At 49.3% G+C, this 24,876-nt stretch overlaps 2 protein-coding genes across 2 annotated transcripts in view; one reads left to right on the forward strand and one right to left on the reverse strand.

Moving 5' to 3' along the window:
- The first annotated feature begins 1,369 nt into the window (after positions 1 to 1,369).
- KCNS1 (potassium voltage-gated channel modifier subfamily S member 1) lies at positions 1,370 to 5,766 on the forward strand. Its single transcript, XM_041733387.1, has 2 exons — positions 1,370 to 2,395; positions 5,207 to 5,766. Exons 1-2 carry the CDS (start codon positions 1,370 to 1,372, stop codon positions 5,675 to 5,677), a joined length of 1,497 nt encoding a protein of 498 aa, XP_041589321.1. The 3' UTR covers positions 5,678 to 5,766.
- An 11,161-nt stretch (positions 5,767 to 16,927) lies between these two features.
- Positions 16,928 to 24,876, reverse strand: part of STK4 (serine/threonine kinase 4) — an 86,692-nt gene continuing 78,743 nt past the window's right edge. The window contains exon 11 of the mRNA XM_041732928.1: positions 16,928 to 20,916. Within this exon, the coding sequence (XP_041588862.1) occupies positions 20,758 to 20,916 (159 nt within the window). The 3' untranslated portion in view covers positions 16,928 to 20,757. The remainder of the gene's footprint in view (positions 20,917 to 24,876) is intronic.

A 24,876-nucleotide genomic window follows, 5' to 3' on the forward strand; every position in this document is an offset into this window, starting at 1 on the left:
TGAGGACACGACCCTTATCCTGACCAGCTTAACTCCAAGCCCAAGGTAAGTGAAGGGCACCTCACTGACTCCCTGCCAGGCACGGGGCCAGCCGCTTGATGTACACCCAATCCCCCATCACCCTGGGAAGCAGGCGTTACTGATGGGATGGTGCAGATGGGCTTACCCAGGATCAGGAGGTGAGTCACTAGCCCTCAGCTCCAGCAGAGCTTGGAGACGTGGGCAGGGGAGGGATCTGACATTTTCTGGTATCAACAAGGCCAAGCACTTTCCACAAGCTATTTGAGTTCTTCAGCCTGCCTTGAGGATAGGTGCTGTTGTCTGCATGGTACATTGCGTGGGAAACGAGGACCCGGAGAAAAGCATCTTCTTCAAGGCCCCAGGTGCATCCAGGGTGTAGACAAGCGCCAGGTTTGGCTGACTCCAGGAGACAGTGAAACAGATGGATAATTTACTGAACCCTTTCTGAGAGCCAGGCCCCATAAATACAATAGTTCTTTTATTCTTTTTAACCACACTGGGAGGTGGCTATTTTTATCTCCACTTGACAGAAGTTCAGGGAGGTGACATGAGTTGCCTCTCTGGTCACAGAAGAAAGTCAATGTCCCATCTGACTCCGCAGATACCTTAAATGGTCTAAGCCAGTGACTCTCAAACTTGACCATGCAGCAGAGTCACCCTCCACCTTTGCCGAGCTCCATCCCCAGAGTTTCAGTAGGTCTAGAGCAAGCTGAGAATCGGCATCTTTGACAAATTCCCAGGTGGCACTGATGCTGCCAGTGCAGGGGACACACTTTTTAAGAATTACTAGTTTGTATCGATGCTTTTGACACCCCTGGAGGGTCAGCATCACTACCCCCATTTTGCAGAGGAGGAAACCGAGGTTCAGAGTGCCGGCATGTCCAAGATCCCATTGGAAGCCCCTGGCATATGAAAATCCAAGTTTGGGGGCAGCCCGGGTGGCTCGGCGGTTGAGACCTGCCTTCAGCCCAGGGCGTGACCCTGGAGACCGGGGATCGAGTCCCACGTCGGGCTCCTTGCATGGAGCCTGCTTCTCCCTCTGCCTCTCTCCCTCTCTCTCTCTGTGCCTCTCATGAATAAATAGATAAAATCTGAAAAAAAAGAAAAAAAGAAAAAAAGAAAATCCAAGTTTGGGAAAGGGTGATATCCTAGCCGAGCACCCCCACCCCCCTCGGGGGGTGTCAGCCTCTCCCGCCAGTCACTTCCGTAATTCCCCCCAATTTGTGCAAATGAAACGGGGGTGCGAAGGCTCTGTGATTTGGCGGGTCGGGGAGCGAGGGGCAGGCCCCGGGCCGCCGCCCCCCGCGGCCCCTCCGCTGAGCATCCCTGCCCCGTCGGTCCACAGGCCATGGTGAGCGAGTCCCCGGAGCCCGGCGCGCGTGCGCCCTGGCGGCGGAGCGGCGAGGCGCTGCGCGTGAACGTGGGCGGCGTGCGGCGGCGGCTGAGCGCACGCGCCCTGGCGCGCTTCCCGGGCACGCGGCTGGGCCGCCTGCAGGCGGCGGGGACGGAGGAGCAGGCGCGGCGGCTGTGCGACGACTACGACGCGGCGGCGCGCGAGTTCTACTTCGACCGGCACCCGGGCTTCTTCCTGGGGCTGCTGCACTTCTACCGCACCGGCCGCCTGCACGTGCTCGACGAGCTGTGCGTCTTCGCCTTCGGCCAGGAGGCCGACTACTGGGGCCTGGGCGAGGGCGCGCTGGCCGCCTGCTGCCGCGCGCGCTACCTGGAGCGGCGGGTGGCGCGGCCGCGCGACTGGGACGAGGACAGCGACACGCCGAGCAGCGTGGACCCGTGCCCCGACGAGATCTCCGACGTGCAGCGCGAGCTGGCGCGCTACGGGGCCGCGCGCTGCGGCCGCCTGCGCCGCCGCCTGTGGCTCACCATGGAGAACCCCGGCTACTCGCTGCCCAGCAAGCTCTTCAGCTGCGTCTCCATCGGCGTGGTGCTGGCCTCCATCGCCGCCATGTGCATCCACAGCCTGCCCGAGTACCAGGCCCGCGAGGCGGCGGCCGCCGTGGCCGCGGTGGCCGCGGGCCGCGGCGCGGAGGGCGTGCGCGACGACCCGGTGCTGCGGCACCTCGAGTACTTCTGCATCGCCTGGTTCAGCTTCGAGGTGTCGTCGCGCCTCCTGCTGGCGCCCAGCACCCGCAACTTCTTCTGCCACCCCCTCAACCTCATTGACATCGTGTCGGTGCTGCCCTTCTACCTCACGCTGCTGGCCGGCGTGGCGCTGGGCGACCGGGGCGGCGCGGGCGGCGAGGACCTGGGCGACCTGGGCAAGGTGGTGCAGGTGTTCCGGCTGATGCGCATCTTCCGCGTGCTCAAGCTGGCGCGCCACTCCACGGGGCTGCGCTCGCTGGGCGCCACGCTCAAGGTGAGGCCGCTGGGGCCCGATGGAGGGTGGGGGAGGGATGGGCACGCGACGGTGACCACGGGGCGGGTGGCCAGGTGAACTTAGAGGCGACCTTCCTTGTGCCAGACGGGGGCTGCACACCAGGTGCACCGGTCACATCCCGTTTGACCTTCCCAGCAGCCCTGGGAGGGCTCCTTCTCGGGGGTGACACTTGAAAGTCGAGGCAGAGCTTTGCTTTTCTTTCTTTATTTTTTTATTTTTTTTAATTTTTTTTTTTAGAGATTTATTTATTTATTTATTTATTTACTTATTTATTTATTTATGATAGAGAAAGAGAGAGAGAGAGGCAGAGACACAGGCAGAGGGAGAAGCAGGCTCCATGCCTGGAGCCTGACGCGGGACTCGATCCCGGGACTCCAGGATCGCGCCCTGGGCCAAAGGCAGGCGCCAAACCGCTGAGCCACCCAGGGATCCCCGCTTTTCTTTCTTTAAAAACAAAAACAAAAACAAAACAAGAACCTAAGACAAAGGTTACTTTTGGCCTATGCGGGATGCTAACTGGCTTCTTTGCTGAGCCTTACTTCTGGCATTATGGGCAGGCTGGGGCGGGGGGCGGGCACAGATATTGTCGGTCACCCTTCACGGGCCAAGGCCAGCCGCAGCCCCAGAACTAACACTTACTGAGGGCTAATTCTGTGCCAGTTTTACATCCATTATTGATTTCATTCTCAGGACAACTTCCTCAGGAAGATGTGGTTATTTATTCCCTTCCCGTAGATGAAGCACCCGCGGTCAGAAAGTTGGCTTTGTAAAGCCTGGTTGCAATTTCCAGAGCACCCTTCTGGTGCCAGGCCCTGCACTCGGGGGTGAATCACTGCTCCGGCAAGTTGTGTGGGAACGGAGGGAACATGAACAGCTTGGATGAAGGCCTGGAGAGAGGACAGGATGAACACTGGGAGGGGACTTGGCAGGAGGGGTGCCAGTTGATGAAGTTGAAGACGCGAGTGGGACGGGGTCCTGAAGGGCCATCATGCACTCTTGGCCCAGGATTTTGAATTTTATCCCAAGGTAATAGGGGATAGAGCCTGTGAGGGGTTCAAGCTGGGGCAAGGATTATTGTCACTACTTTGCAGATTGTGCTGCAAAACAAGGCTCCGGGAGGTGACAGGACTTGTCGGAGGTTCCTCAGTAAGTTGCAGAGCCCAGAGAAGAACCCAGCTGTGCCTGACCCCAGCACCTCCTGCCTTTTCTCCTAAAGCTCCACGCAGCCCTCCTAAGGATCCCTAGGAGACCCTTGCCACCCATAGCTTTGTAAAGCCTTTTTATGCCCTCATAGCAGGGCAGCCAGGATGCCGGGTGCAAGCAGGGTGATGTGAGCAGAATCCTGGGCCAGTGGGCAGGTACGAGGAATTCACATCCCTGAACTTAGGATCTCTCCAGCAAAGATCCCCCAGCCACGCAGGGAACTAGGGCCTGATGCCACCAGATTTTTCTGCAGGGAGGAGAAGAGTGTTGACTGAGGTTGCCAGGGTCCAAGACACAGGTGAAGACTCCTGGCTGTTCAAAGGGAGGCCCCCGAGCAGCAGCAGCTTTCTCATTACCCGGAGGCTTGCTAGAAATTCAGAATTTCTGGCCCTATCCCAGACCCATTCAGTTGAGTTCTGCCTTTTAAACACGATCCCAACATGATTCCTCCACATATTACAGTTTGGGACTAGGAAACTACAGTTCCAGACTGGGGGTCTTGGCCTCAGCACTGCTGACATCTAGGGAGAGATAATACTTTGTTGTTATGTGTGTGGGTGGAGGGTGGCTCTCCTGTGCATTATAGGATATTTAGCAGCATCTCTGGTCTCTATCCAGTAGATGCCAGTAGCACACCTGTCCCAGTTGTGACAACCAAAATGTTTAGAGACATTGCCATATGTTGGAGCACCTGGGTGGCTCAGTCGGTTAAACCTCTGCCTTTAGCTCAGGTCATGATCCCAGGGTCCTAGGATCGATCCTCCACACTTACATGAGCACATGCTCTCTCTCAAATAAATAAGTAAAATATTAAAAAAAAAAAAAACAAACAAACAAACCAGGGACACCTGCGTGGCTCAGTGGTTGACCATTTGCCTTTGGCTCAGGTCGTGATCCCCGGGGTCCTGGGACGGAGTCCCTCATCGGGCTCCCCACAGGGAGCCTGCTTCTCCCTTTGCCTATGTCTCTGCCTCTCTGTGTCTCTCACGAATAAATAAATAAATAAAATCTTAAAAAAAAAAAAAAAAAAAACATTGCCAAACATCCTTTGGAGGGCAGATTGCCCTATTTGAGCACCACTGCTTGGTCTCAGGGGCAGAGCAGATACTTATACCCATGGGCAAGTGCGTCCAGTGGCTGGTCTGGGGAACATATATCCTGGAGCTTTCCTGAGAGGCAGAATGTATTTTTGTACTTGTCAGAAATGAGATAGACAAAAGTACATTAAATGAACCCTTTACATTGTGGAATACAAACTATGGTTGTCCCTTGTGTAAAAATCACAAGCTTGTTACTAACTGGCTGGTGCTGCTAGGTCCCCCTGCATTAGAAGAAACCACTGTGGCTTAGCAGGGATTTTGGACAATGGAAGGTAGGCCTGTGTGAGCTCCCAGGGAGTTGGCTGCCTCTTGTGGTTGAAAGATCTTAGTTTGGTGTCAAGGGACCCGGGTCTCGATGCCAGCTCTACTTTGCTCTGTGACTTTGGACCTGCCCTTTCCACTCTCTGGGCCTCAGTTTCCACATATGCTTGATTTCAGGTCTTTGAGCCCACCCAGCTCTGACTTGGCTTCCTACGTTCTCTTCCAGCACAGCTACCGTGAGGTGGGCATCTTACTGCTGTATCTGGCGGTGGGGGTGTCCGTGTTTTCCGGCGTGGCCTACACAGCTGAGAAGGAGGAGGACGTGGGCTTTGACACCATCCCCGCCTGCTGGTGGTGGGGCACGGTGAGCATGACCACCGTGGGCTATGGGGATGTGGTGCCTGTGACCGTGACTGGCAAGCTGGCAGCCTCAGGCTGCATCCTTGGGGGCATCCTGGTGGTGGCGCTCCCCATCACCATCATCTTCAACAAGTTTTCTCACTTCTACCGCCGCCAGAAGGCTCTGGAGGCCGCCGTGCGCAACAGTGACCCCCGGGAGTTTGAGGACTTGCTGAGCAGTGTCGATGGGGTGTCAGAGGTGTCTCTGGAGACGTCCCGTGAGACCTCCCAGGAGGGAAGGTCTATAGACCTGGAGGCCCAAGCCCCCAGTGGGCCTCCAGACTCTCAGGTTTATTAAAGTCAAGGTCTGGTGTCCCCCTTCCCACACCCCCTACGGTCAGCTGAAACAGCAGAGATCCCTCCCTGCTTACGGCGTTCATGGTGGCGAAACTGCTCAGGATCATCCACCCAGGCCTGAGGAATGAGACTGAGGGGCTACGTCTGTTCCTCCAAAAGGTCCAGGTCAGGGTAGTGTTGCCCAGATTCCGTGAACAACCCAGTGGACTTCATAAATGGACCTCCAGGCTACCCAAGAAGCAGGCATGCGCCAAAGAGAAAGTCAGAAGGATGCTAACGGTTCCTGAGCACCTCCAGCCCTTCACATTTGGCCGAGTCAGAGGAGGAGAAAACTGAGGCTCGGAGTGGGGCCAGGACTTGCCCAAATGTCACCCAACTGGAGGGGGTAGAGCCCAATTTGGAATCCAAGCTCGTTGGTCTGCCAAGACCAGTGTTCCTTGCATGCTGTCTCTCTTCTGCCCTCACAAAGTTTGCATGTGGCTTGAGGGGGTTCTCTGGATCTCCAGAGTTCATCCATAGGGTTCAAACTCTCTATCAGAGTTAGGGAAAGGACCGGTCAGGGGATTCCGATGTAGGAGTCCTGTACCTTAGCAGTGGTTCTTTTCCAGGAGTTTCCAACAAGAGTCAGCTCTCAAAGATGAGGTCTGGGAGGAAGGAGAGGAGCTGCCTCCTTAGCTGGTGTGTAAGATTTGCTAAGCAGTAGTCCTGCAGCTTCCTTGAGCTGCAGACTTTGAAGGGGCCCTGGTCTGTGGCCTGAGGTCTAGACCCAGCTATCCTAGGACATGACGTGTGAAGTGGGCACGCCCTTGGCCCTGTCTCCAGATCTCGGCCCATCTGTCAGATGGTCACAGTCTGCACCCCGGACAGAGATGGAAGCCAGATGTGTTGCAGGGAATTACTGATTTAAAGCCAGCCCAGTTCTGAAATGTTGGTAGCAAGGAGTTGCTATGCATGGACACTCGTGACCCCTGGGTTCCCCCAGTCTGACTTTGGCAATTCTCTTCCCACCATGCAGATCTCGAGCCCTACCTTGAGTTACTATCCAGGCAGATGCTGGGGACCTCGGCCCCCTTCCACCAGCTCCAGCCACCTCATCCTTACTGGGGGCACATCTCTCACACTCACCTGCTCAATCCTCTACTTGGTGAGAAATTTGGGAGGGAAGGATTCCCTTAGCCCTATTCACACACTGTTCCTAGAACACCTGTTACTGTACTGTCCTTGCCTGGCTATGGCTCTGTCTGTCCCACCAGGCTGAGCTTCAACATGGAAGACATCATCTGGTTGAACCGAGACTTGGGAGGAGAAGGTATTTAGTGATACCTATTAATGGATCCACCAATTCGTCCAGCGTACTGCGTGCCGAGTGCTGGGCAGGCAGAGGAAATGACCAGCAGAGAGGTCTTGCCCTTGAGAGGCTGTAGACAAGAGTGAGCAGAAGATTCTCCTGGTTCTCCCCTGCCATTCTTCTTACATTATGAGGCTTTTACAGTGATTTCCTTGTAGGTTCTTCACTCATTCGTTCAACAACTATCTTTTGGAAGACTCACAAGCTGGGGCTTCATATGTGGCCTGTAGACATGTTTCATTTAGCTTCATTTTCATTTCTCTCTTCTCTTTGTGTATATATAAGTGTGTATTTTTTTAAAGTTATCTCTACACCCAACATGGGCTCAGACTCACAAACCGTGAGATCAGGAGTCACATGATCTACTGACTGAGCCAGCCAGGTACCCCTTAGTATGTATTTTTTTAATTTGAATGCTTTTGTGTGAGGTACATACTGTCACTGCCCTATAATGTGCCCCCGACACACACACAGAGACACAGAACACTACTGTGGTAGTTCTACCACTTCTCAGATTTACTTGACACACCTGGGCTCTGAGTCATTGACTGCTGGGTTCACGAGGCATAATGGGGAACAAAATATATGTCTCTGTATTCGTGAAGCTTACAGACTGACTAGTGAGGGAGATGGATTTTAATCCAATGGCCACAGAAACATGTAACAGCTCGGCTAAGTACAGGGAACTAGAAGCACATAATGTAGCAGGGACCATTAAGCGGGTCAGATGAGGCTTTCTTGAGGGTGACATTTTAACCTATGGTCACACAGATGCACAGTTAATTAGGCAGTGGTTCCAGGAAGTGTTTCCAAGCAGGAGGCACAGCATGGGTGCATGCATTGTGTAGACCCCTACGTGTGGATGGAATCCGAGTCTCAGGATGGAGCAGAGGCAGAGCTGAGCTGGGAGTGCTGCTTGTGACTCCCCAAGTACACACTGACCTTCTTGCATGCTCCCCTTGTAACATCTAGGCCCAGCTCTGCCTAGGCCAGGGCACAGAGAGGGGAGGGCTGCACGCACCACCCTTGCCGAACTGCTGAACATCCCAAGGTGCCAGATAGCTTCCAGACTTTCTGACCCCACAGACAAGGCCCCCAAAGCTAGTGCAGGGAAAGCTCAGGGGGAGAATTGTCTGGCCTGCATCCATCACCAGGTTATGTGTTGTCCTGGCAGAAAAGCGACAACTCGCTCCCACTCCCATGTGTCAAAACCATTATGCAAATAAAGAGGTTGGGTCCAGGGACCTGCTTCTGCCTGTACTGGAGCTGGCTGCCTGGCGTGCTTTCAGGGTGAATGGGGGGGTGGGGGTGGTGGTGTGTGTGACTCAGAATCCAGATTATCTGGTTCCAGTCTTGGGTTTGGCACAGGTTGCCAGTGACAGGAATCCAGCTGGAACTAACTGGTCAAAAATAATAATTGATTACAGGTAACTGCAATGATGAACAAGTTACCATTAAGGTTATTTGCTTACAAGCAATAGACACTATCTGAGACCCCTGGGTGCACAGCAGGCTGAGTGTCCAACCATGGTTTTGGCTCAGGATCATGAGATCAAGCCCCGTGCTGGGCTCCAGCTCAGCGAGGAGTCTCCTGAGGTTTCTCTCTCCCTCTCCCTCTGCCCTTCCCTGCACTTTCCCTCTCATTCTTTTTCTCTAAAGTGAGTAAATCTTTTTTAAATATTAAGAAAACCTATCTTACAAAAAAAAATTTTATTGGAAGGTGTATTAGTTTCTTGTGGCTGCCATAACAAAGTGCTATTTAACCTGATGGCTTAAAACAATAGAAATTTCTTCTCTGACGAGTTCTGGAGGCCAGAAATCCAAAGTCAAGGTGTCAGCAGGGCCACACTCCCTCCAGAGGCTCCAGAGGTGAATCTTCTTGCCTCTTCTAGCTTCTGGTGGCTGCTGGTGTTCTTGGCTTACGGCCACATCCCTCCATTCTCTGCCTGTTATGATGTCACTTTGTCTTCTATATGTGCCAATTGCCCAGTGCTACTCTCTCATAAAGACTTGTGTGATGTCACTAGGGCTCACCCAGCTAATCCGTGCTTTCTCATCTCAAGACTCTTAAGCTAATTACATGTGCAAAAAGGTCCTTTTAATGAATAAGGTAGCATTTACAGAGATTAGGATGTGGATGTATCTGTGGGGCCACCATTCAGCCCACTACAGAAGGGTATCTGCGAAGTTAATCCAGTCAAAGGAAAAGCTAACTGAGCAGGCCTCAGGATATGCAGGGATGAGGGGAGCTCTAGGGCCATCAGTCGTGGGAATCATGAATCTTCCGTTGAGGACACTCCCAGCCAAATGCTCCCCTCCAACTCCCCTCAGGTCCAGTCCCAGCTGAGAGGTTGATTTGCCCAGCTTGCATCACATGCCTCTCCCTTGGTAGAGATGGAGGGCAGGGCACCTGGATTAACATCTGCAACAGACTACATGGGATGGAAGAAAGGTAGTTACCCAAAGGAAAGGCCATGTGACATCACCAAAATAAAGGAGGACTTTTTTTGGCAAACTAGCAGGTGTCACTGCATTCTGACCCTTGGCCGCCCAGCACACAATATGCTCACTCTTTCTTCCCAGATACACAGTTTAAAAAAAAAACGTTTCTAACATAAGGAACCTATCATATATATAACCTAAAGCACACTTTGTGCTCTCCAGGCCCTATTAATATGATTTAATCAGTGTAGTGGATCAATTTGGTATCTTGGGGATTAGGACAATCAAAGTCTTTCTGGTGCAGAGCTGGCAAACTAAGGTATCTCTGAGTTGAATAGTAAAGAAAAACCGTTATCCCTTCCAACTAATAGCAAAATGCTTCCAGTGATTTGTTTCTTGGAATAGAAAAGGAATCCAATAGATGCATATGAGCTCCAGGAATTATACCGAGGAAAGTGTATCTAACTGAGCGACTGAAATTGAATTGCCACTTGATTAAAATAGTCCACTGACATTTTCCAAGACACATCTACTTTTGCACCAGCCAAACGGAAAGTAATGGTGTTCTGATGGGAGTCATCACCGTCCAGGGTCTTTGGCGGAGGGTTGTCTCTGCAGCCCCCCCCATAGGTGCGGTACTGCTTTGAGTGTTCTGTTTCGAAACAGTTGTTCACTTGGATTCTATTGGCCTTTTATTTTATTTTTTTAAAGATTTTATTTATTTATTCATAGACAGAGAGAGAGAGAGAGAGAGAGAGAGAGAGAGGCAGAGGGAGAAGCAGGCTCCATGCAGGGAGCCTGACGTGGGACTCGATGCCAGGTCTCCAGGATCACACCCTATGCTGCAGGTGGCACAAAACCGCTACACCACCGGGGCTGCCCTCTATTGGCCTTTTATATTACAAGGGCCTCCCTGGGCCAGGGAGCCAATGTAGAGATCTTTTCCAACTATCACTCAGATATTGGAAATCTAGCCCTCCAGTCACATAGACAAAGTTCAAAATATTATTTTTCACATGGTTCATGGACCATGGTCCTATGGTCTCAAGACCCAAGAAGTTGGTATTAGCTCAGAGTTTTTATCCAAATCGTCCCTGAATGGTTTGGGTGTTTCCCTTTCTTCAGCACCCAGTTACCCCAGTAAATGGCAACAGGCCCTTTTGGAGAAGACAAGAGAAATGTTCACATTACACTGGTGTGAGAGTATAGCAGAGACCTTCCCTAAGAGCAAGTAGTGTATCCTTCATCCGGTAAATGAACTCAAGGCTAGGTGTTAGGTGATGATCAGTTTTTGTTTTGCTTTGCTTTGTTTTGTTTATTATGTTTTATTGGTTATACAAATTAAGTAATATTGGTGGTCAGCTTTACCTTCTCAGGGCCCTCCAGCAGAGATCCTGCCTCATCCAGAACCTGCTGAATATTTTGGTGACCACTTTCACTTAATTTCTGAGGCACTTAAAGGCCAACACCTGGTCCCCCACACCTCTGCATTCTTCCTTCCCTTAGAGATCAGGGAACTCTTCACCAAGCACTCCTGATGTAGACTTTCCTCACAGCAAAGGTGAAGTGTTCTGGGTTCAACAAGGGCCATAGAGGTATTTATGGGAAGGAGGCGCCTAATAAATCCAATCCAGCATTCCTGTCTTTGGAAATCTTGGAGTCCCTTCCTCTATATGATGCCAAGGGATTTGGGGCCTTTTTTCATTTCATGTGGGCCAGCATTTGGTCCAAGTTTGCTTTAGCCAACCCATCGATGGTCAGAACCCAGCCAGCTCCTGGAGCTAGCACAGAGAATGCAGAATCCTTATCCACACATCCATATTGAGATCAATCTCGCCCAACATTATGTTTCCCTTTCCTTCATCAAGCACCACAAAACTTCATTCCCACAAATATTCCCTAGATATCTGCTGGTACCAATGAATAGTTTTTGTAGTTCTGTAACGGTCCAAGATTCTTTCCTACTCAGTCTGTTTTTCACCCTCCAAGCCAAAACTCATCCCCACCATCCAGCTATGCAGCCCTGAGTGGTGGCTAGAGCAAGCAGGAACTTGGAAGCTTCCTCTATAAGGAAGGTGGAGACTGCTTCTAGCCAGTGTTTGAGACCGCCGTGGGTTCCTCCCACATCTTCTTGTATGGCCGGTCCAGGGGTCAGAAGCCACACATAAAAGTGTAGCAGGGCGGTCAAGTCAGCCACCTGCATCATCAGTTGCCAACTTTGGTGTTTGGAGATCTCAGCCCTGCAGTAAGTCATGAGGTTCTTTCACTGTGGTCATAGAATTGCTCTACATTTCATTCTCTCCCTGCCCCTAACACACACACACACACACACACACACACACACACACACACACCCCTATTTGAGCTTGCTTTGTTGACTTTTCCCTATATCCACCTCTATCCCACAGCCTGGGCATTCCTCATCTCCTTAAAATTGAACTGTGACAAGAGCTACCCATTCTTGGTGGTCAAATGATACCACGCAATACAGGAAACAGCCCTCTGCCGCCGTATCCCATGGACTGCTCTCCAGGGCTGGGCACGAGCAGCAACCTTACTGTTTCACCCCAGGAAAGGCCACTTTTAATACCCCCCACTTCCTGGAGGATTTGGAGCAGAACTCCGTTCTACTTCCAATTTCTCTTTGAGTTAGAAGTCTTTGGTTGCAATCAAGAGAATCCAACTCCGAAAATCTTAAGCAAAAAATGGCTGCATTGGATGGACACCAGATTGGATCAAAGTCAAATTAAACAAGCAGGCTTTGAGAAAGACAGGAATGAGGGCAATATGGAGATTGAGGTACTTAGAGCCCATGAATCATCCTGTTAGGGGTCCTGCAATTAAAACGCCCAAGTGACAACACTCTAGCTAAAAACTCCTGGGGAATGGGTGACGGGCACTGAGGCGGACACTTGACGGGATGAGCACTGGGTGTTTTTCTGTATGTTGGTAAATTGAACACCAATAAAAATTAATTAAAAAAAAAAACAAAACTCTATGATAGCATCGTCCAGTGATGCGGTCATCTTTCCTGTATAAAAAAAAAAAAAAAAAAAAAAAAGAACTGAGTCTAGCTGTATGAGTTTGGTCACATGCCCACCCCATGGCTGGAGGATGATGGAGGAAGACCATCCTACAGATGGTCTCCCCAGAACACAGATGGTGGAGGCGTAGTTTCCTGAAGAAAAAGTGGGGTGCTTTAGTTAAAATGAGGGAAAGGGATCCTGGATGGGCAGAACCAACAAATATCTATTATAATGCCACTCAGTGGGAATGGTAGCTAGGTGGCTATAGTCAGCAACAACAGACACCAGGAATGAGAGAGACAGACTCTGGATCGCATGGCAGACATCTCCTAGCTCCGTATCTTGTGGTGCCTCTGCTAGAGACCTTCCCAATTCCAAGTTGAAAAATGCATCAGAGGAGCTGACTGGCCTGTCCTGGATCACTCCACTGTGGCAGACGGTTGGGTCTGTGAGAACATGGTAGCCACCATGTGAACTCCCAGCTGGTGTGGGAATCGAGTAATTTCTAGAAGAGTTAGGGAGTACTGGGCAGATCCCATAGTCATCCCCTTGCAGTCTCGCTCTCTTGGGTCTGTTTCATTTTCTATAAAATGGACAGATGACGTCCAGAGGTGCTCAGGAGTAACTGGGGCCCTGGATCTGGAGGCTACACAGGACAGCTCATGTCGTTGGCAGCTCTGGGATGTGATGTCTGTGGTAGCTTCTCTCTGCTTGCAATGACCTTGGGGTGTGGATTTCCCTGGTAAGTGAGACATAGTGTTCCTCAGGGAGGATCCAATTTAAGATCTTCCCCTCCCCCGCCTCACATTATAGATCAGAAAATGGAGATCCAGGGAAGTCCAAGGTCACACCTGAGTCTCTCTGTGAAGAGAAGAGCTTTTTCGCTTAAGTAAGGGCCGAGTGTTCACATTGGAGAAGGGGCTCAGAGGGGATCTGATGGCCTCCTGAAGTACTTCTTGGGTCTCCCAAGAGTGAAGGTAACCTGTTAACTAACAATAATAACCACCCTCACAAACCCGTGGCGCTCCACAGTTTACAGCGTGATTTCACACCCATTATCTCATATACTTCTCACAAAGCAACAATGAAATAGAATGATCGTTTTTGGACAACTGAGGAAACCATGACCCAAAGTGGGATGTTCAGAAGGTAGCACATCAGGGATTCAAGCTTAAGCCTCCTAATACGAGGCTGTACTCACCAGGCACCTGATCCCGCTGTTCCCGCTCTGGTTGGCAAACTGAACTCCCCAAGTGCCACCGAAGGCAGTGGCTTTGAAATGTGGGTCCTGTTATGAATTTCTCCTCCCGCTCTGGACATGGCCCTCAGGTGCTGGGTGGGATGATCCTTGATGACTACCAGATCTCACATTCCAGGACAGCCGGGCCCTGAGCCTGAGTGTGGAAAGAATTCTCCAGGAAATTTAGTAAGTCGAGAAGCTAACCTTATAAGGTAGGAATAAGGTAGGAGCTTTTTTTTTTTTTTTAGGTAGGACCTTTTGAGATGAAAAGGACAGTGTCTTCCAGAATCTTGTCTGCTGGAAAACAAGAGGATGAGGGGAGATGTAGATTGGTGATTAACCTGTTCAAACAGAGTGGGTTCAGAACCTTCAGGAAATTCATGAGTTCAAGGGCAGGAACTGCTCACACCTTGGTTAGGGAGTCAGGCCTGGATTCCAGCATTGGCCCTGCCACTTACCAGGTGCTGGACTCTGGATTGGACCTTTGATCTCCATGGAGCATGTCTTGGCGTTGACCTCCATCCTCCTCCACTCAGACTGGTATCCAAAGCCCTCCCCCACCTGCATCTTGTCCTACATTCTTGGATGGGTAAGGAATCCTTCAGTTACAAGTGACAGAAACACAACACAATGGCTCAAGTTCAGGTGGATCCAGAGGTTCGACTGAGGTCATCAGGTCTCTTCCCTTATTGCCTTCTTGGCCCTGCATTCCTGTGTTGCCTTCATTCTCGGGCAGGGGATTACTCCAATTATTTGAATAGGATGGGAGAACATGAGCGATACCATGTGGGATACGGGAAAGCCTACGGGCCCTGAGGCCTGATGGACTTGCACTTGAATCTCTGCTACCTACAAGTTGTGTGATCTTGGTTGGGTTTCTTTGCCTCTCTGAGCCCATTTCTTCACTTGTCTTGATATAATAACACCTGCACCTTAGAGTGTTGATGCCAAGTTCAAGTGAGGTAACGTGTGAAAATGCCTGGCATAATAAATCCTAGGAGGAAAATTAGAAATGCATAGGAAGGAAAGAGAAATCCAGCAGCGCTCTGGTTTTCTTTGGGAATGGTAAAGCAACTGTGAGCAGAGGAAAGGAAGTGGCCTATATGGGTACAGATCACAAACCAGATTCACTCTTGAACTTGAGGCCACATTTGGGGTTTTAGCATGAATAGCAGGCTCAAAAGTCTGGGTTTGAGTCCAGATTCAACATGACCAAAACTTGAGTCTTCGCCACACTGTAAGGCTGCATGCTGGCTGAGAGTGAACACACCTGACATGGCACGGTGGGGTGGCTTCCCTCTGCTTCTGTCTCATCATGAATGACACCCAGACCTCCTCCCATAGACCACAAGGCTCCGCACGCTCATCCTCACTCACCTCTCTGATCTCACTGCCACCTACCCTCTCCTTTGTGTGCTGTGTTCCAGGCATGGAGGCCATCCTTCCAACAGATCCAATCTCTGTGCCTGGCTCAGGGCCTTTGTTCTTGCTGTGCCTTCAGCTTGGAATGTACACCATCCACGTGTTCCGCCTGGCTGGCTCCTTCATGTCATTCAGGTCTCACTTCAAAGCCATCTCTTCAGAGACCTGCCTGGATCACCCCATAAAGCTGCCTCTCCCTGCGCATGTGTGCATGCATGTGTGTGCACACATATACTCACACACATGCTTATCTGCACATATTGCTCACAGTCTCACTACTGTTTTCTTTGTGGCACTTCATCCTTCTCTGAAATGATCGTTTATTCATTACATGTGACACACACTTGCTGTGAATGTGACAGCTATAAATCTAAACTGATCTGTGTGTTGTCTTGTACCAGTGACTCAAATATTGCCTGTGCCGCTGCTGTGGATAGTTGGCAACTCTCGGGAAAGCTCCAAATGAAGCAAACCCACGAATGTCTCTATTCTGCATGGTTCATTCTTGGAAAATTAACAGTAAAACCTTCCTTGTACAGAGTATTTTGTGTTTAGATGTAAATGAGGTTTGGTCTAGCATCAGGTGTTAATAAACAAGTTTCTCACCAACATAAATGTCCAGTGGGATTTGTCTATGGTGCTGAGCAGGTGCAGGACTGTCCCAGAATGCACGGGAGGACATCTAGCATCCCTGCCTCTGCCCATTAAACCTGCGCTCATGGTTACCACAAAACCACTCTGCCACATTTCCAGAACACTACCCAGTGGGCAGTACCGCACACTATTAGAATCACATATCTACAGAAAGGGTGCAGTACTAGAGACCTCGGAGTCTGTGCGAAAAGATAAGACCATCTAAAAGGTTCTGCCCCGAGTCTCACGTAGGAAGTGCTTGGTAGATGTGAGTTTACTTCACCTCCCCTTCCCTCCTTTTGGCCTCAGGTTCTCAATCTGAGCAGTAGGGAACACCCATCATCAGCGCTGGTAACAGGGAAGGAAGACATGCAGACTACTTCAGGGAGTGAGGTGAGTCAATCAGGCAACAAGAAACAAACCCCCACATCCAGAAAGGATGACAGAGTGGCATGACAGTTGTGCACACAGACTGTGGGACTATTGTATTAAACCCCAAAGGGCAACTTGACTCAAGAGCCTTATGCTGTTTGGTGTAATTTTATTCCTTCTCTGTTCTGGGGTAAACTTTAAGAGAACCCAGGGTCAGGTGAGGGAAGTATTTCTGAATAAGGATGGGCCCTACGAGGGCAGCTTTCCTCTGAACGCTGGGCCGCTGGTGGCCCAGCTTCATGCAACAAGAGACAGGGATGAAGGACACCGAGATGGCCACTCTCACACTGGACCCTCTGCAATAGGCTGCTCATGCTGTCACTTCTTCCCCTCTCCAGACCTGGCCCTCATTTTTAAGTTCAGGATGTATTCCCTCCTCCAGCAAAGCTTTGTGGGACATGCCAGCAGGGTTGATGGTCACTCCTTCTCCTGTGTCCATGGCCCATGGACTTCCTTCTCCCAAAGGTGCTTGACCAGCTCCCCACCTGGTCTGCAAGAACCATGTCTGGTTCATCTTTATGTCCCTGACAACCAGCTCAGTACCTGGCACACAGGAGGCATCAGCAAAAGTTTTCTCCCTATCCTATCCCTTTCTCCCCCAGCTTTGGATTCTAGAATTAACACACCACAAAGTCAGTATCACAGAGCTTCACAACATGATTATCCAGGCTATAGAGGGAGGATCTCATTTTTAAAAAGAAGAAAGTCTTGGGTTCCAAAGGACAGTTTATTTAAAACAAAGGTGACCACGTGTAGGAAGGAGGGAGAACAATTCTAACATAAAAACACACAGGAAGCACCTCAAATTTTAAAAAAAACGGGGGGGTGCAGGGAAGAAGCTATGTCTCCTACATATACAAACTGCTGACCTCGATTGATTATTTACATCCAAACTTTATAAAATAGCATTTCAAGTCAGCACTTAAGCCAGTGTTATTAGTTTTTATTACAAAAAGTTAAAGCTACAAACTTCACATTTTTAAGTTGTACATCAGCAACAGCATTTAAGCTTTTTCCAAGTTGGTTCGAGTGCAAGCTGGTGGAAGAGATTTTTTTTTTCTCTAGACACAAAAAAGAACAGAGTCCAAATACAATGAATACAATCCTGATGGAAACACACAGTGTGTAAGAAAGGATGGGATGGGAGGCTGAGGAGCTCCAATTCTTAGAGGCAACGTGGTTTGCTGGAAAGGGCACTGGAATAAGAATCAGAAGACCTGCATTTGAATCCGAGCTCCACCATGTTTTAGTTGCATGGCCTTGAGCAACAGACTTTATCCCTCTGAGCCTCAGTTTCCTTATCTGTAAAATGAGGACAATAATACCTGTATCTCCCAGAACTATTAAGTTTTAATAGATACAGTGCTATTCAGATTATCTACTGAATGAGCTTTGGTGTTTTATATCTTAAAGGGAATTTGTCCATTTTATTTAAACTGTTGAATTTATTAGCATAGTTGCTCAAGACATTTTCCATAGTCCTTTAATATCTGTAGGAGCTATAATGATGTCACCTCTCTCATTCCTGAAATTGGTAAAAGCTACTGAAATTTGAATGGTATAATAAACCTCTGGCATTTGGCAGGTGCTAAATGTTTCCTGGATCAGAATACACAGTAGTCTCAAAGGGTCAAGGCTACAGCTCTTAAGTTGCTTCTGACTATTGGTCCTAGGTAGCTAGCCAGCCAGCCAGCCAAACATTCATTCATCCATCTATCCATCCAGTTGGTGGTTGGGAGAAGGGACAAAGGAAAAAGAAAGGGAAATCTGCTTCAAAATTACTGATGAGGAAGCAATCAAGATATTCTTAGAGAATTTGAGATTTTTTTTTTTTAAAGATACAATTAGGTGTGGGTCATTATTTCTTAAAAAGAGAGAACAGATGAGGGGAACAGCGTTCCCTGGGAGCTTAAGTCACAGATGCCAACACTCAGGGCTCAAAGGAAGCACGCTGACCTATGCTGGAGTTAGCATTCAAGGGGAAAACAACTAGGACTTGCCCCGCTGCCTTTCTGTCACCAGGAAACAAATGCACCTTGTCAGGAAATGGACCTGGTCCAAAGAAATTGACTTTTGGCCTGAGGGCTTTGTCTAGCTAGACTGGTGAGCAGTGTCCTTTGCTAGAACAAAATAAACTCCGGATCAAGATTCAGGACCCAAGAATATTTATGGGGAAAAACCAAAACCTTCTTTTACTTGGATCTAGCTTAGGAAGGAAGAAATGGGCAAATCCCCTGCTGTCTGGCCAAGTGCAAAGTCCTTTCTAAAATGAAAGAGGTTGAGGCAGGCCTGTTCGCGAGCACAGTATATGGTGTGGTGGAAAGCACGCTCCATGCTGAGGTTGGGGACACTCACTTGGCTGTCACACTTGATTACTAATTCGGCTGTTTCCCAACCTAAAAATGCCAGCTGGAGTTATTTATTCTGCGCAAGAAAAGGTGGTCCCTTCATTTTAAAGACTTGTGATCTTCCTTTTAAGTCAGTAAATACTTGGTCCCATGTGGTGATGCTATGAGTCCTGACTGTCACTTACTAGCTGTATTGCCTTGGGAAATACATGGTCTTTCTCTCTCTAAACTGATTTCTTCATCTATGGAATGGAGATAAAGTACTTAACTTAGGAGTTCTTGTGAAGTTTGGATCTGACATATATAAAAAGCCCACCTAGCTCAGTGCCTGGCATATACTCAGTGGTCGACACATGCTAGCTGCCATTGGTTATTCCAGTGGGATCTTCCAACTGTCTTCTGTTCTATCTGCCACATAACTGCCTAACTGGCCAAACCCTGCAGACCAACCACTGCCTCTTACACTTTTTAAAACTTGCTTTTATTGCAAAGAACAGAATCTGGCTAGAGAATAGGGACGTTCCCTGCCACTCCATTGATTCCCAGGTTTGGGAAGCAAAAGCAATTATGGAGTCAAATTACACTATTCTTATGGAGTCAAATTACATTATCCTTACAGATCCTTATTATTAAAAAATAAGCAGACATCTGCCTTTCCTGTCTTCTATTTGCTGTGGACTACATGACATGTGGCCATGAGCCAGTGCCACAGACGGATGGTTCAGCCCTCTGATCTACCTGCGGCCCTAGGTTGCCCGCGTGGTGTGGTCTGCTGTCCGGCCAAGGCTGCAGAGTTCGTGGACCAGCCAAACCTGAACCTGGCTTCCCTAGGGGGTCTCCACTGAGGAGACCAGGCAAGAGCAAGTTTCCCTTGGTAGGGTACCCTGGGACCACTCAACCCAAATGGCAGAGCTTTCTCCCCTCGGGGAAGGGAATGCTTGGATCAGCGGCCCAGGAGTGAGGAGTTCTGGTCCAGTCCCAGCTCTTGCTTCAATTTGCTTTGTGATTTTGACACTCTGTCACTTCCCCTCTCTGAGGGTTGGTCAGGCCTGATGATGCCTGTGGTCCCTTCCAGCTCTGGCATTCTGCGGGGCTGGATGGAGCCTCCTGGAGAACAGATCTTAGTCTGATATTTGTGTCCTTTCCAGACCCCTCAGCAGTAAAATAAAAAAAGAAAATAGTCACATACTGGAAAATGATCACAAAAGCAATGCCCTCTACCCCTGTCTGTAAGGAACGTGGAGCAAAATGCCCCTGTGCGATCTTCACACGAACAATGAGAACTCTGAAAACATTTCTTCTGCGGACTGCACACAGCCCCGTGTTTGTGGAGAGGTCCTGGCAGGCCCATCCCCACACTGGGTCATGTCTCCTCTTAAGGCACTGGGCAGTATCTGTGCTGTGACTGCAGGCGGTTGGGAGAGTGCAGATGGGTGAAAGGCATTGAAGCCACAAGGGGCAGTTTGCAAAGAGGATACCAGACTTCTCCTGGGACTTGAGAAGTATACACAAACTCTCAAGGCTTTTCCTCGGACATGGTCCATAGCTCCAGAAGCCAGAGATGACCCACACAAGGCTGAATCCATGGGGAAGAACTGGCCCAAACCAAATTTTTAAATGCAGCCCTGCAAAAGAGTGAGGTTGGTTCTTGGGAGCTGAGTGACCCCAAGAGCCTCCCGGTGCCCCTGCCCTCGTGTCCCACAGTACCATAATCTTACAGAAAAGAGGCCAACTGTTTAAAACTGTACCTGTACAGAGATGCCACCACACTCAGTGGGGGAATCCAGTTATAATTTATATATATGTGCATATTTATATATTTTTAAAAAGTCTTCCAGAAAGAACCTTTGAAAGCTATTGGGAGAAGAAAGACAAGACAACATGTAACACTTTCCCAGCTATCACTCATCCTAGAGTCTCTGGTTCCTGGGGTTTAAAACTCTGAGTTTAAAAGCGCCGATACGAATCCTTTGAAAAACATAACTGACTAATTTAAATCCATACACGAGGCGGCACGCTGATGGCAGGCAGCCCTTCCCACTGGCGCACGTCCTGAGTTCGCGAAGGTGAAGGTGCTGTGGGGAAACAACGGGGCAGACGTGTTGGCCAACAAGCCAACAAGCCGAGTGGCGAGCAGCCCGAGTTCACCGGAGGCCTGCTGTGCGGGCGGGCCTCCTGGCCAGGCCTCCCTCAAAAGTTCTGCTGCCGCCGCTTCTTAGCCTCGATGGCGTCCAGGATCGGCTGCCTCTTGGACTGGTACTTTTGCCGGATCTCTTCAATCTCTTGCTCCATCATGGGGTCAAGGGCCAGGAGCCTCTTCTGAAGGTCCTCCACTGTCCAACTTTTAAGCTAGAAGAAGGGGAAAGTACGGTCATGACAAAGCCCAGGTCAGCGCAGAGCCGGGAAGCCCAGCCTGTCCGGGCACCCAGAAGGGAAGGCTCTGTCCTTGGACCCAGTCTGGGGTGGCCATAGCCAGAGAGTGATAATTCATTCACAGCGTGCCCCAAGGTCTCTGGAGACGATTTATCCCTGGACAAGTCTAAGTGCTAATCTCTTCAATTTACTCTGCCATAACCAAGAACTTAACTAGTAATGCTTTCATCTCTCTAACTTTTCAATGAATTACATATTGATGCATTGTTAGGGCATTAAAATAACAGCCACTTGGTGTATGCAAAATAATCCTTGCCCTAGTTCTTGTCCCCCCCATAAGATGAGCCTCTGGATGGTGACTGTGTCTCTGTCTAGATACTGTACCAGGGAGAGTGGCTGCTCACTAAGGATCAAATGCTACCCCTCTCCACGCACCCCTACCCCCAGTGTCTTGGGCACTGCCATACTGAGCATCATTAACACTTATCGGGAATCATACACCAGGCACCTCTTGAAGTGCTTCATATGGATTACCTATACAAGTGTCTTGAGAATAGAGAGGCAAGCAGTGGGAGGGATAGTTAGAAACCTCTGAGATTAAGGGTCCATCATCCAGAGGGTACAAGAGGACGTGATATATAAACTAGTAGTGAATGCTAGTGCTAACATAGTGCTTTCTATGTGCCACTCAGTGCTCTACATACGTCTGTTCATTTAATTCTTGTAACAACCCTATGATTTGCATATATTATTATTATCCCCATGTTACAGATAAACGAGCCAAGGAAGAGGGTGGTAAAGTAACTTGCCCAGTGTCTCATGGTTAGTAAGTGGCAAAATCAATATTCAAATCCAGGCAGTGAAGCTCCAAAGTTCATGCCCTTACCTGGTACCACAGAAGAGCAGAGTAGCAAAGCCCAGGTTTGAGAACCAACTTAATCTGTAGTTAAAACATGGCTCTCCCTCTTGCAATGCTCTGAGACTCAGGCAAGTCACCTCTCACCCATCCTCACCTTCAGAAATGGGACAGCCATGCCTTATCATGCTTATTATTAGAATTAAATGATATCATGGCTGTAAAGATACTGGCACAGTGCCTGGTGCTTAAGAATGCAGTGTATGTTACAACCCTCTCTCTTTACCAGAGCCCAGAAGTGTTATTCATGTTCAAACTGTGTCTGCAGCTGTGGAGCATGTGGTTTCACTGCTGTATGTATGGAGTATCACTGAATCCAAGCAAGCCCAGTTCTGGCTGGCACGGGTGGGAATGAAAGCCCACATTATCCACAATGGGTGGTGATTAATTCCGTGAGCTTATAACCAGTTTAATAGGTGCAGTGTTCCAAGAACTCAAAGGCTTACTCAAGTCTTCAGAGAGATTTATGGAATCACCATGTCCCTCAGCCCCTTCCTGAGGCCCCCACACGGAAGTGGTATATGAAGGAGGTGAAGGAGCCTCTTTCTGTCCACCCTTCCTTTCCAGGGTGGGGTGTGACCAAGTGTGAGGGGCTACAGTGGCCTCCCCAGGAATGGTTTAGTGACCTGTCACCACAGGAATTTGCCTTGGCCTGCTTCAGGGAGGTGGTCTGAAAAGCAAGAAAAGCGTAACAGTTTAAGACGAAAGGCTCTTTGTGATGTGAGAATGTAGAACCGAGAGTGGGGGGATGCTGGAAAGCTGCGTTGGTAAAACCACATCTCGTTTCCAGCCTGTGGTTTCAGACCAGCTGGAGGGTGTTCTGGGTCCCAGGACTCTCCAAAGAGCAATGCTTGCCTCATTTTTGGCCTTTTCAGTTTCTTCTCCAAAAAGAAACTGCCCCAAACCTAATACCAAGTGTTACTGGTAGTTGGGGTATTAATCTTTAGGATTCCAGATCATTCATCCATAGTGGCTGTTCAACCCTAGACAACTGACTACACCTCTGAGCCTCAGTGTCTGCCTCAGGAGATGAGACCCCAGTTCCACCATTCTTGGGCTCTCATGAGGATCAGATGAGTTAATGGGTGTGACATCTGTAGCACAGAATGGCATGCCTTTCACGGACAGTAAACATTCCATAAATTACAGTTATCACCACAGTTATTAATAACTGCTACTGCTGCTGTTATTAACACTAGTTATTATTAATATTTTGAAAAGTCTGTAATTAATTTCCCATAAACAAATTGTTCCTGTAACCCCTAATCTAAGCCAGAATCAAACAAGTAAAAAAGAAAATATTCTACTCTATTTTGGGCTAACAATGCCTTAGGGTTGGCATTTTCCCACAGCATCCATTAATTTATTTATAGTCAAACAAAAATACTTTTCATCTATCCATCCATTCATCCATCCATCCATCCAATATTCACTGAACAACTACCAGGGGCCAGACACTGCCCAGGGCACACAGGATACTTCAGTGAAAAAACCCAAAACCCCAAATCACTGCCTTTGTGAAGATTACATTTCAGTGAGGCGAGACAGAGACCTGAGAATGAACACCGTAAACCAGAGGATTGCTCTTCCATGAGAGGGTGACAGGAGACAGGGAAGAAAAAGCACAGTGGAGGAAGGGGAGGCGGGAATTGGGGGACTTGCTCTTCAACATCCATCAGGATGAAACATCAACTGTGGGATGAAGACATCAAAGTTAGGGGAGTGGCCCTGGCTTCAGACAAACACCCCTGCCCCCTAGGCCTCTGTTTCCCCACTTGGAAGAGAAGGCTGCCGAGATGACCTCAAGTCTTGTTAGAATCAGTGTTTCTCTCTGGAGGACCCACAGATCATGAGCGCCAGCATCACCAGTTAAAAGTTCACAGTCGTGAGCGACTCAATCACCATAATTCAAGCTACTCGAGTGTTTCTTGTCATTCCTCAAGTCTGACGAGACTGCTTCTACATCCTCGTTCTTGTTTTTCTCACAGCAAAACCCTCACAAAGTAATTGCTGCCTGTCTCCGGTCAAGGCTTCTAGGTTTCCAATTTCTCTGCAGTCCTTCTGCCCTTGATCTAATCTGGAGGCACCAGGCACCCTTGCTTGCTCTCCACCACCTTCACACTGATTTCCTTGCCCTCAGGCCTTAGGCTTAAGTTACACCTGACCCATTAGAACACAGCCAGTCAGTCACCGCTAATGCCTCAGTCACACCCCAGATATGGATTTTTCTGAAAACGAGCTCACAGAATGGTTTTATGGCGCCAAAAGTAGCATCTCACCTTCCTGGTCCTTGGTGGCATAAATAAATTTCGGGTGGGTATCTCACAGTAGAGTAACTGTGGTTCTCCAGTTCTGCTGCAGCCAGCATTCTAGAGGAGCAAACACTCCCCCAGTGGAGCTCGAGCTGCTGACAGCAGCTGCAGGACAGTCCCCTAGCATTTACACGTCCTCTCTATACTGTGACACCCATAGGGACATCTCTAGACCAGCATTCTCCTCGCAACTCCAGGTTCCCACATCCAGAGCAGATCCTACTTTATATTTCAGTCCCAGATCGGCTCAGGGAAATCCGGCACCTTAATCCAACCAAAACAAAACTCTCGAGTCCCAGCCCACCCTCACCCCTAAACCTGGTCTTCCCCATCTTGGGAGTGATAGCACCCTCCTGCCAGGTGCACAAAATCATCCCTGACCCTTCCCTCCCCTCAGCGGTCCCTGCCCATATCCCGTCCTTCAATCTCATCTCTAACTCAATCCAGGCCACCTGCATTTCATAGCCACAAGCATAAGTAAAAATACAGAAATTAACTAGATCACACCCCCACCCCGGTTCCTGTTGCACTTGGAATCAAAGTGCACACCAGCACTACAGGTATCCAACAGCACACCAGGGCTACAAAGGCCCCCCATCTCTAGCCCCACTGTCCCCTTGGACGTCATCACCCACCACTCTCCCCTCTGCTCACACTTTCTAGCCACCCTTAACTTCAAATTCTCAGACAAGCCACACTTTTTCTGGT

This window comes from Vulpes lagopus, chromosome 18, assembly GCF_018345385.1.
Source record: "Vulpes lagopus strain Blue_001 chromosome 18, ASM1834538v1, whole genome shotgun sequence".
In the NCBI taxonomy this organism is placed as follows: domain Eukaryota; kingdom Metazoa; phylum Chordata; class Mammalia; order Carnivora; family Canidae; genus Vulpes; species Vulpes lagopus.